Source organism: Bombus pascuorum, chromosome 16 (assembly GCF_905332965.1).
Source record: "Bombus pascuorum chromosome 16, iyBomPasc1.1, whole genome shotgun sequence".
NCBI classification, from domain to species: Eukaryota; Metazoa; Arthropoda; class Insecta; order Hymenoptera; family Apidae; genus Bombus; species Bombus pascuorum.
The window spans coordinates 279,048-291,294 of NC_083503.1; the positions used below are offsets into that span (position 1 = coordinate 279,048).

Below are 12,247 nucleotides of genomic sequence, written 5' to 3' on the forward strand. Positions count from 1 at the left end.
GCAGTAAAACGTTCCTTTAGATCAAACTTGTAAATAGTATAATGATCCTTTAGTTTGCAAACATGACTGTTTTATCATTTAAATTTATAAAAAAGACTCGAGCATTGTTCTTCCATATATATATTAGTTCCAGTTAAATTTTATGTAAATTTCTATTTTCTTATTTGTTTCATAAACTCATTAGTAATATTACACTATGCATTTCAATTTAGTATGCTTTTAAATCATATTTGGCATATATTTAAGTCATATTTTTGTATCTAAATCAAGTTTCTTCTCTAAACTTCTAACATATATAATATACTTGTACAAATGTACTTCCTCTTTATAATACTAACAATGCTCGATATAGTTTATAAGCTAATACGAGCAAATACTGAATTTTGAAATACAGTCTAATCAAATCTGACATTATAACACAAATGCTAACGATACTAATAAGAAACAGGTGAATAATAAGAATGTTAACCATGTATGAATGATATTATATAACTATTGCTAAAAAATAAATTGTGGAGTTTATCATTGACATTTGTTTAAATATTGTAATGTTACTGTTATGTTAATCTAAAAAAATTTATTTGTGGTCTAAAACTTTACATACAACAATTAAATATATAATAATTTGGAACTATTCATTGAACTATAATCATTATTCTCTAATAAACTTTTATTTGGTCGAAACTCTAGTACGCTTGTTCCATGAAAAGTTGGTACCATAACTACGAGGCTTGGGACTATTAACATTTGGTTTCTGAATATAATATTCCCATCCCATTTTATTACAATGTGCAATAGCTTCTTCCTTTGTAGTAAATGCTACCTGAACATTAGACAAAGGGTCTCCACTATGAAGCAAAATGTATCATTAATTAAAGTTTCTATAAGTAAAGTTTAATATATTGTATTATACTTACGTGGAAGTCCATCCCATAAGAGGATTCTCCCAACGTTCACGTGTATCAAAGTCCAATTGCCAATAATTTATGTTATTTGTTCCAGATTGCATAGCACTTTTTGCAGGACAATAAATACGTACTCTACGAGTTTTTATATGAGTTTCTGGAACTCCTGAACAACTACCAACATCTTCACACTCTGATACAACAATTAATGTTTCTTCCCTAGCTTTTTGAGCCAACTGTTCTTCTTCAGGTATCAATTCATTTTTGAGTCTTTTTGATACTATTATTTCACTGTTTGATTTAGTATCTGCACCTGTATTTGCGAAAAATCTTCTTGTTAATCTGTAAACCAAATTAAAAAAAATTGATTTTGTTTTTTTCCCAAGTCACCTAATTGTAAGATTATATTTAGGTGTAGATGTAATTATAAAATGTTATTACATATAATTCTTTTTAATTTTCTTATTTTCAACAAGAAAGGAAACAAAAAAGGAAATATCATGAAACACAACCAACCCATATCTTGTAGAATTACTGCCTGGACATAATAACGATAATATACGAAGTGCCATTTTGAATAATACAGGTTAAGGTGGTACACTCAATATTGCTATAGTAGTTCGACTAACTAAAGAATCTCTTGTTGAGTAATAATTTTTCACGCATGCGTTAACATATGCAAAAAATAGTAGTATGCAATAAATATTTATAATTTTACAAAAACACTTCGCACTACGATATTATAAAAATACTGTACTTCAATATCATTTAACATTAAAAGTATTTTTGTGCATCAATAGATTATTTCTGATATCAATTTCAGTTGACTCTATGTCCCTATTTCAGGAGATGCGCAATAGAAATGTACATATATTTACGAATAGCGAATTTAAATTACGAATAGAAGCACCAACGACTAGAGGTACAAAATAAACGTGATATTCGACGCTCTTTAGTGTCTCATGACCCACGTTTTCGAATTCGCTTTAAAGGAAAACTTATTTATAGATTGTAATTAAGAAATTATATAAATGGTGTATAATTCATACTTATTTTTCCACTATAATTATTATACAAGCATTTAATTAAAACTAGTATAAATAATCATGTTTCATGCAATATTTTAGGAATTAACAATCTGCAGTTCCTGTTACAATAGAGATACATTGACATATCTTGAACGTAACTACCGCAATCTTTTTTGAACAATATTGATAAAAAAAAAGTTTATTTGATAATATTGAAATTACTGAAATTGTTTAATGGTCATCGTCTGTACCAGTTATTGTTTTGATCTACTGAAAATAGTTTATGAATCTTCATTTACATCTTTTACGCTTAAAAGGAGTATAATGGTAAAGTTCAGGGTCTATATAGGATGATAGGATCGCAATTGGTGCATTTGAAATATCCAATTGATTTATATAGTTGTACATATTGCACACTACTGCTCACTTTTAACACGAGATTACGCGTCGTTTTTTATTATCGCCTTCTTTACCTATTGACAAACCATGTAGTGCCACCTGTCCTTACATTCCCCAAGTCACAGTTCCTTCCATCTTTGGTAGATGTCAGCACACGGCTTGTCGCACCATCCTGCGGTCTTCCTTACGGACAAACCGTGTAGTGCCATCTGTCCTCAAAGTCCCCAAGTCACAGTTCCATCCATCTTTGGTAGATGTCAGCACACGGCTTGTCGCACCATCCTGCGTTCTTCCTTACGGACAAACCGTGTGGTGCCATCTGTCCTCAAAGTCTCCAAGTCACAGTTCCTTCCATCTTTGGTAGATGTCAGCACACGGCTTGTCGCACCATCCTCCGGTCTTCCTTACGGACAAACCGTGTAGTGCCATCTGTCCTCAAAGTCCCCAAGTCACAGTTCCATCCATCTTTGGTAGATGTCAGCACACGGCTTGTCGCACCATCCTGCCGTCTTCCTTACGGACAAACCGTGTAGTGCCATCTGTCCTCAAAGTCCCCAAGTCACAGTTCCATCCATCTTTGGTAGATGTCAGCACACGGCTTGTCGCACCATCCTGCCGTCTTCCTTACGGACAAACCGTGTAGTGCCATCTGTCCTCAAAGTCCCCAAGTCACAGTTCCATCCATCTTTGGTAGATGTCAGCACACGGCTTGTCGCACCATCCTGCGGTCTTCCTTACGGACAAACTGTGTAGTGTCATCTGTCCTCACATTCTCCAAGTCGCTGTTCCTTCCGCCTTTGATAGATGTCAGCACAAGCATTATTGTACGACAAGGACAGTTGTAAGTATCTAACAAGTGTCTAACAAAGAGCACGATACTTTTGCGACAAGGGTTGAGATGGGAATTATCATAAAAGTTCTTAACAGAGAAGACGATACTATGCGACGAGGACAGTCAATACGAATAATGTACAAAGGAGTCGGAAACAACGAAGGGAATAGAAGAACGTGGTTAGCGAAAATCAAAAATCCAAAAAAAGCACTTGAATATAATAAATAGAATTCGTGCCAACTATTTATGAATCGGATATTAAGAGCTTAATAATTTTTTAACTTTGAAATGAACTGTATTTAAGTGTTATTTCTAGTTCGTTTCTACTGGTCAAAAGTGTTTTAATAAAAACAATAACTATTCTATTCATTAAAAATGCCTATCGATCAAAAACGGATTAATGGTCCAGAAGTAACTGTGCCTTATCATATTTACTCTGATCTCGATGAAAAAAGTGACAAAGTAAAACATGATCTTAGTGAAAGAAGTGATAAACGAACCAACAATGAAATGCGAAAAATATGTAAGACTGTGAATTACATCATAATTTGATCGGTATCTACGATCTTTTCTATACTTTAATATGGAAAGGGTTATTTAAAAAATCAAAGTATTATAAAAAAGGAAATGTTACAAAAACTTATAGGTATTTTCAATGTTAAATTAGAACTAAACCTAACCATATGAACGCAAATTAAGTGAATGAATGTAAATAGTAAACAGTTAAAAAGAAAGTTTAATAAAATATTTGTTAACAAAATAGCTGTGGTGTAGACTTAGAGCATGATAGAACTCACTATTTAGGCTAAGGTTATGCTTAGATTTAGTGAACGAATCGTGAAATTACAAAATTTAATATACGGTTTGAGTTAGATTTAGATTAGGTTTAGATCTAGTTTCAATCTACAATTAAGAGCACTTATATTTGTTTGCGACACTTTTCTTGTGAAATTTGCTTATTTAAATCTTAACATATTAAAGTTCGAAAAATTTGGAGATATTGACTAAATTGCTGGCTATTACTTCTTACATTACAGATAAATATATGCAAGTAGACAGTATAAAAGTAATTGTTTATGTTTTTATTTTTACAGTTTTAAAAACAGGTATAATTAGTCAAGCAAAAGGTTCTGCATATATAGAATTGGGAAATACAAAAGTAGTTTGTTCGGTGTTTGATCCTAGGGAGGTATCAAACAAGAATGGCTACTGCGCACAAGGAGAAATTTATTGTGAATTTAAATTTGCACCATTCTCTTGTCAAAAACGAAAAGTTCATCAGCAAAATGCAGAAGAAAAACAATATAGCTTAATTTTACAAAGAGCATTAGAACCAGCTGTGTGCTTGGTAAATATGTATATATATATTATCAGTCTTATTAATAATTTAAAATAAAAAACACAAGTAAGATATATGTGTAGAACATTCTATTGATTATGCAATTATAAAATTTTATAAATTTATATTATTCTTTTAACATAGAATTATGTAGTAACTGTTACAGTTTGATATAATTACTGATAGAAATGTCATTTATCTTGTTCCAATAGAATCAAGACTAAAGTTTGCAATCAAATTTCAAATGGATTCAGTTATGTACATAGTAACTTATCTTTTAAAAAATTATTTATCTTAAATAAAATCAATATATATATATACATAAGACCAATTTATTTTTATTTATTTAATTTATTTTATGTTTTATATATTCTCAGAATCTAGTTAATTTTTTCCTAATATTATGATTCAGTATTCATAAAGAAAATATTATGATTACAGTATGTATCAAGTATTTTCACTCATTCCTGATATCAAAAATAAAAGATAGCATTTTTTAAAACAAAATATAAATACGTTGCGCATATGATTAATTGAAATATAATATGGCTCTTTCAGCATGAATTTCCTAATTTTCAAGTAGATGTATATATAATGGTCTTGGATAATGCTGGTTCTTCATTAGCAGCTGCAATTATGGCTGCTAGTACAGCTTTAGCTAATGCAGGTGTTCCTATGTTTGGTTTAGTTACAGCTTCTACTATAGTAAGTAATATCATTAAAAAATTACTACTAAGATTACAATTTTTTTGTCAATTACTTTGTTTTATTGTTTGTGTTTTAACTATTAATTTTAACAAAAATACAGGGTATATATGATAATCATTACCTAATGGATCCTACGGACATAGAAGAAGCAATATGCAATACACAACCAGATAATCAAGGCGATTTTAATCATGGGACGATTACATTAGCTAGTCTTCCACAACATAATCAAATATCTGAAGTATTTTTAATTGGCAGTATTAACACAAACTCTATTGTACAAGCAACAGAAATTTTAACAATAGCTAATAAAGATATTTGTCCTGTACTTCAACAATGTTTAGTAAAAACTATTATGAAACTACATAATTAAACAAAGTAATAGAATACTTAATTGAGAAACAATTTTGTGTTGTATTTAAATATATATTTCTATAATAAAAAAGTTGTATAATATATATATTTGAATATTTATATAATCCGTATCTTGCATTTAAATACCTAATCAATATTACAATACATCAAAACGCCATCTAATTTTTACAGAGTTATGAACATATTTAAGGATATGGATAATCGTATAAATACCTTTCTTCGCTATTATTTGCATATAATAAAATATTAGCCATCTCTATTTAATTGGAACTATACTTAGTGCATTAAATAAAATAAAATTTGTTTTACACCAATAATATGTACATTATATAAATATATAAGTTAAAAATCAAATTGTATAGCAATAGCTACCTCTCGATCAAGGCACCATGTTATCGAGAAGACACTTTACTTCCTAAGTGGTCGGTATTTTTTCAGGTTATTCCATGAGGATAAATTTTGAAGATCCTGCTTTTAAAAGTTGTCTAATAAAGCTTTGATTGATAAATGTTTAACTTCTCCTTAAGTAATTATTTTAGCAAAAATATTTTTTAATTCGTTCATTTCATATCTTTAAATATATATTTCACTACATATTTTAATCATTTTCTAAATCTTTTAACATCATAGAAATACATAGAAAAAATTTATCTTATTAGTCTTTCACATAAAAACTAAGATATCTTACCTCAGTTTTACCCACGTAACGCATAATATTAACGGTTTTAAAGAAAAATAAATTCATTGCTTTTTAAAACTCTTCAAAATAGGATAGATATTATCAAATGCTTCATAGATCTCCTGCCTAACTTTTGCTCCTATTCAAATAATAGTAAGAAAGTAAATAGAAATATAGAAAATAGTTTGGAGAATGAATTATCAATATATACAAAATCTCTACCTAATAAATATACAATAATTACTAACCTGTTAAAACTACTTTTCCTGAAACAAATATCAGTAGAACGATTCTGGGTTTAACCATACGATATATTAATCCAGGGAAGAGTTCTGGTTCATATGAAGAGAATTGTCCATGTGTAAGTACTAATCCTTCTAATCTAATTGGAAATTTTACATCACAGCTGCCTACCATGTTTTGTATTTTGAAATCAAGAAATTTTGCCTTTATCCAAAATAGATTAAATTAATAATAATCGATAAAAAATAAATGATATATCTTAAGATATTTACTAACTGGAAAACCAAGCTTTTGAATAATTCTGGCATACTTTCTTGCAGCCAATCGAGAATCTTCTTCACTTTTTGCTCCAGTGCAAACCATTTTTCCACTACTAAATATTAAAGCAGTAGTTCTTGGTTCCCTTATCCTCATAATAACTGCGGCAAATCTCTTTGGATTATATTCTGCATTTCTAGCATGAAGAGCTATTTTTTTTAAATCTAACTTGCAGTTTAAATTAACTGTAGAAACAATATTCCTGTAACATAAACAGAACATACTAAATATTTTTCATTATAAATTAATGTTATTACTAACTGAAGTTGTGGTAGTATTGCTGGATCTGCAGAAGCTGGTGTCATAGGTGTCATAGGACCAGGAGTAGACGGCGCTATAGATGGAGGAGCTATATGATTACTATTTTGTAGATGTGGAGACATCATATTTTGCTATAAAGAATATAATATTTTTTAAATTAGTATTACAGATAGCATTTAATAAATTTTCAATGATGATATTTAATCATACCGGTGTCTGTGGTTGCATAAGACTTTGTGGTGTTGCAAAAGTAGGTGCTGTTGCATAGGCATGCATAGTTTTTTGTGGCGTCCCAATCATAAGCATTCCACTTTGGATGTTAGGACTCATAGCATGCAATTGTTGTAATTGATATTGTTGTTGTGGTTGCTGTGATTGTTGCTGTTGCTGTTGTTGTAACGCATTAGGCAAAATTTGCTGATCCTCCTCTGGCTGATGTAAAGGAGTACCAATGCTTGGTATGCTAAATCCGGGACTGGGCAACATCTGATCCATTTTTTCTTTTATGTTGGAAAATACAACAATAGCAAATGCGTAACTCCAAAAAATGTTGAAATAACTTATAGGTAGATTATAGGAAGATTCGTAAACGTGCAGTACACTTTTATAATATCAATGATGCTCATATCTTTAAAAAAATCTTAAACCATTATATTCATAGGTTATGTTCTTCGATAAATGATACTTTGAATTTCTGTCATTATACTTGCTGAAAAGATTAGTATATAAACTTCTTACACAGAAATAAATTCAAATTTTTATTGTATCCTTGTTCTTATTCCTACTTCTTACTCATCCTTGTTTGTTTACAACTACTTAGTTTAAAGATTACCATAGATTTGTAACTGCTAAGGTAGGTTTGAATTTTTCTTGCCACTAACAGAGATGAGTTTCTTTTTTCGAAATTAATTCGCAATGATTAGTAGGGAGGTGCTACGATCGCCCAATTACAACGCTTTATGCTTATGCTTCGAATTATCCCAGTGTAATGGCGCGGGTAGCGTAGATAGCGCTACGAACATAATGTAATCCTTTCATAAGAATGAAAATAAATTAAAGTTTTATGGAAACAAATTGCAAAATCGCAAGTCTGAAGCAAATTCATAAGTTAAGGGTTATTATTAGTACATAACTACACATAATTATACGGTGCGAATGAATTAATAATGGAAAGAAGTAGGCAGGATTAAACTGTTTAAATGTTGCGGGCTGTGTAAGGGCGGTTTAAGAAATGGGCGATTTAAATCTATTGACGTTAAGATATTCTGAGTTCACGGATATGTTCTAATATACAATTTTATATAAAATATAGACAGAAAATACATAGCTATGATATCAAACCTTGACTTTGATGAAACCCTAACCTTGAGGACATATTGCAAAGACATTAGAATCGATGAGGAGTTACCTGTTCAACAGCTTTGCCGAATTTATAAAATAACAATTAAAGGAAATAAATAAAGAAATAAGTGGGCTTGTATAATGTATAGATATTTTTTTCTGTTATTAGTAACAGGTTCTCGCTTAATTTTTTACATATCTTTATCTATAACATTTAAACAGGCACGGTAGCAAATTGGACACGGTGTTAGTTTAGGTTTGGGATATTCTTTACTCTCCGGTCGCCTCGAAACGGCTGATTATCCCTATCAAGTTAATTTCCAGCGAACTTAAATTCAATACTCATTTGTGTAGACCAGTTAGATGATAGCTAGAAACCAATATAGCACCGAAGTAACCTGTCAAATACTATAAAAATTCTCGACTTTGTGTACGCTTAATCTTTGAACCACTGGATTCCGCATCTTAAAACTTATTTTTTTTAGGTCGAATCGTCACGTCGGTAACTACAGGATTGCAAAAAAAAAAAAGGCTCAATAATGTTTCGTCCCCTAAACTAAAATTTAGCCTTTTAATCAAATCATACAAATTATAGATATTGCATAAATGTGAGTTGCGTTGCGACGTTGAGTCACGTTACTATCTAACAGTAAGTACCTATTTAGCCACCTTGTGATCATTCGTATTTATCATTCATATAATACATATGTATATAAATGGTTTATATTTGTATGTATATATGTAAAAGCATATGGTGTACCACGAATGAGTAAAACTAAAGATTTTTACTAGAAATTATAAAATATACGTTGTATCAGGTATAGATGATAACAAACATACTTATTTACTTGTACAGTGTGTGTATTCTTACTAGTTATACTGAGACTGAACTAACACATAGAAAAGTTCAGATATGTAATTACTATAAATCTTTTAATTTTCGTAGATTAAAACGCTACTGTAATATAATTAATAAATTGAAAGCAAAGATAATAAGATACAAGGGAAAAGTTATTAAGAAGTAATATGTCGGTGATGGAGTCTTCTAAATCATTATTAGGTAAAATTGCATATGTTTTTATAATTTCTCAAAAATAAAAGGCTTTAATAAAATTTAAATTATCTTTAATATATATATATATATATTAAATATATAAAATAATATATATATATTATTTTTCTATAAAGGAATAAAGAAGTTTTACAATTTTCTTTCAGATGCAATTTATACTTCTCAAAAGTATGGGAACGATGAGACTGGCAATGGTTCTGACACTAATCCTTTTAAAACAATTTTAAGAGCAATGCGTTATGTAGGAAAAGAACCATTTCCACCATTTTATCAAGATTCTCACGAGGATGGAAAAAAATATGTGATAGTATCGAAATCACAATTTAAAAAAGCACAAAAAATTTGGGCAAGGAATGAATATAAAAATGAAGACAAACAAAAGAAGTTATTAGAGGATGAAGAGAAAAGATTGAAAAACTTGGAAGAAGCCAAAACAATTATAATTCAAGAAGATACCACTTTGTCACCTGCAATTTGTATAAAAATTCGAGATAGTATTTATCATCGAGATCAACGAGTAAAGCTTTTTGGATGGGTGCATAGGCTTAGGCGTCAAGGTATAATATATATATTTCTAACCTGAATTTTAAATTATGTATTCACTATGTACCTACTAACTTAGAATTAATATCTCACATCTTTTTAGGGAGGGCACTTATGTTTATTACATTGAGAGACGGAACAGGCTTTCTACAATGTGTACTTAGCAATATTTTATGTCAAACGTACAATGCGTTAACCTTATCCACAGAAGCTTCCATTGAAATATTTGGAACTCTCAAGATCGTTCCAGAGGGAAAAAATGTATGATACCAGATGTAATTTTAACAAGAGCTTTTCAAATTTCTATATTTCTTATCCTTTCTAGGCTCCGAATGGACATGAATTACATGTTGATTATTGGAGATTAATAGGAACATCTCCTCCTGGTGGTGCAGATTCCATTTTAAACGAAGAAGCTCTTCCTGATGTGCAGTTAGATAATAGACATATTATGATTCGTGGTGAAAATGTATGATAATTGGTGTAATAAGCCATTTATTAAAAGTATAACTATAGAAAAATAATAAATATAAATTTTCATTTGATCAAATAAATTTCGGTGAATTCATTTGTTTTAGACATCTCGCGTATTACTTGTGAGATCTGTGTTGATGCAGGCATTTAGGGATCACTTTAATGAAAAGGGTTACAGTGAAGTAACACCACCAACATTAGTGCAAACGCAGGTAGAAGGTGGATCAACATTATTCAAGCTAGATTACTTTGGGTAAGCATACCAGTTATTTGAATTTATACTTGTTCATTAAAACAGTATTGTATTCTTAATCTAACTTAATTATCATTTGGGAATTTAACCTTTTGTTTTAGAGAAGAAGCATTCTTGACTCAAAGTTCACAGCTTTATTTAGAAACTTGCCTTCCAGCAATGGGTGATGTATATTGTATTGCGCAGTCTTATAGAGCAGAACAATCTCGGACTCGGAGACATCTTGCAGAGTAAATATGCAGAATTTGATGTTTTTTTTTTTTTTTCAATATTCAGAGCGTATTTTAAGTCAAATTCATATAAAACATTTAACTTTCAGATATACACATGTGGAGGCAGAATATGCATTTATTACATTCGAAGAATTATTGGATCGATTAGAAGATATGATATGTGATGTCGTTGATCGTGTCCTTAAATCAAAGTTTGGTTATTTAGTCAAAGAATTAAATCCTGATTTTAAAATACCACGAAAGCCGTTCAAAAGAATGGATTACAAGGATGCAATCGAATATCTTCAAATTAACAATATAACCAAAGATGATGGAACATTTTATGAATTTGGCGAAGTACATTCAATAAAATTATTTGATTATTGTTTTGCTACAAAATACTTATCCTTTGTTTTACTTACGTTAACGGAAAAAAGGAGGGAAAGAAATAATAATCTTTTTCATCTATAGGACATTCCAGAAATGCCAGAGAGAAAAATGACTGATATAATAAATGAACCGATAATGTTGTGTAGATTTCCTGCAGAAATCAAATCATTTTATATGCAACGTTGCGCTGATGACAAACGTCTTACAGAATCGGTGGATGTGCTTTTACCGAATGTTGGTGAGATAGTTGGAGGTTCGATGCGTATTTGGGACTATGATGAATTGTTGGAAGGCTATTCTCGTGCAAACATAGACCCAAAACCATACTATTGGTATACCGATCAGGTAGGCATTATCGATTCTGTTTGTGATGACATATTGTCTTATGTTAATTTCGCTAAATTTTTTATGCACTTTTCTTTTAGCGAAAATATGGAACTTGTCCTCATGGTGGATTTGGATTAGGTCTTGAAAGATTTTTATGCTGGCTTTTGAATAGATATCATATACGCGAAGCATGTCTTTATCCACGTTTTTTGGAACGTTGTAGACCTTAGAATATAAGCTATGAACATTATCATTTATATCTGATAAATGAATTTGCGTTATTAATAGATAAATTATTGCAAGCTTTCAGAAGTTTAATTCCGACAGAATTATTGAAAAATGAGAAATCTCTGTATTCAGAAATAAATCAAGATTAAAGCAATTATCAATTTATGAATTTGTGACTTATGTTTGAACATATCTATGTATTAATATATATTCCGATCGGTGATCGTTACAGAATGACGTCCGATATATAAAATAGGAGAGACAATAGTGAAAACGTTGTTATGTTTCTCCTAACCGTCGTAACGATCACCTATTGGAAT

The 12,247-nt window shown here is 30.4% G+C and overlaps 4 protein-coding genes across 10 annotated transcripts; 2 read left to right on the forward strand and 2 right to left on the reverse strand.

The window, feature by feature from the left end:
- Positions 1–557: 557 nt before the first annotated feature.
- On the reverse strand, positions 558–1,811 carry LOC132915124 (NADH dehydrogenase [ubiquinone] iron-sulfur protein 4, mitochondrial). Of its 2 annotated transcripts, none has more exons than XM_060974816.1 (3): positions 1,347–1,811; positions 918–1,247; positions 558–848 (listed from the first exon to the last, which is right to left on the reverse strand). In XM_060974816.1, exons 1-3 carry the CDS (start codon positions 1,475–1,477, stop codon positions 671–673), a joined length of 639 nt encoding a protein of 212 aa, XP_060830799.1. In that variant the 5' UTR covers positions 1,478–1,811; the 3' UTR covers positions 558–670. The 2 variants fall into 2 exon arrangements, with proteins under 2 accessions (XP_060830799.1, XP_060830800.1); XM_060974817.1 differs by having other exon boundaries at positions 1,422–1,767.
- A 1,443-nt stretch (positions 1,812–3,254) lies between these two features.
- On the forward strand, positions 3,255–5,669 carry LOC132915123 (exosome complex component MTR3-like). Of its 2 annotated transcripts, none has more exons than XM_060974814.1 (4): positions 3,255–3,687; positions 4,259–4,512; positions 5,062–5,208; positions 5,312–5,669. In XM_060974814.1, the coding sequence occupies exons 1-4, from the start codon at positions 3,540–3,542 to the stop codon at positions 5,582–5,584; spliced, it is 822 nt and encodes a 273-aa protein (XP_060830797.1). In that variant the 5' UTR covers positions 3,255–3,539; the 3' UTR covers positions 5,585–5,669. The 2 variants fall into 2 exon arrangements, with proteins under 2 accessions (XP_060830797.1, XP_060830798.1); XM_060974815.1 differs by lacking the exon at positions 3,255–3,687 and adding an exon at positions 3,726–4,026.
- A 172-nt stretch (positions 5,670–5,841) lies between these two features.
- LOC132915122 (TATA-box-binding protein) lies at positions 5,842–7,998 on the reverse strand. Of its 2 annotated transcripts, none has more exons than XM_060974812.1 (6): positions 7,298–7,998; positions 7,088–7,218; positions 6,785–7,028; positions 6,514–6,712; positions 6,275–6,404; positions 5,842–6,054 (listed from the first exon to the last, which is right to left on the reverse strand). In XM_060974812.1, exons 1-5 carry the CDS (start codon positions 7,580–7,582, stop codon positions 6,328–6,330), a joined length of 936 nt encoding a protein of 311 aa, XP_060830795.1. In that variant the 5' UTR covers positions 7,583–7,998; the 3' UTR covers positions 5,842–6,054; positions 6,275–6,327. The 2 variants fall into 2 exon arrangements, with proteins under 2 accessions (XP_060830795.1, XP_060830796.1); XM_060974813.1 differs by having other exon boundaries at positions 5,842–6,057.
- Positions 7,999–8,094: 96 nt separating this feature from the next.
- LOC132915121 (asparagine--tRNA ligase, cytoplasmic) lies at positions 8,095–12,092 on the forward strand. Of its 4 annotated transcripts, none has more exons than XM_060974809.1 (11): positions 8,095–8,201; positions 8,914–9,077; positions 9,375–9,488; positions 9,647–10,057; positions 10,147–10,304; positions 10,369–10,512; positions 10,622–10,770; positions 10,872–11,000; positions 11,090–11,339; positions 11,454–11,717; positions 11,798–12,092. In XM_060974809.1, exons 3-11 carry the CDS (start codon positions 9,455–9,457, stop codon positions 11,927–11,929), a joined length of 1,671 nt encoding a protein of 556 aa, XP_060830792.1. In that variant the 5' UTR covers positions 8,095–8,201; positions 8,914–9,077; positions 9,375–9,454; the 3' UTR covers positions 11,930–12,092. The 4 variants fall into 4 exon arrangements, with proteins under 4 accessions (XP_060830792.1, XP_060830791.1, XP_060830790.1 ...); XM_060974808.1 differs by lacking the exon at positions 8,095–8,201 and adding an exon at positions 8,683–8,821; XM_060974807.1 differs by lacking the exon at positions 8,095–8,201 and adding an exon at positions 8,694–8,858.
- The last annotated feature ends 155 nt before the right edge of the window (positions 12,093–12,247 follow it).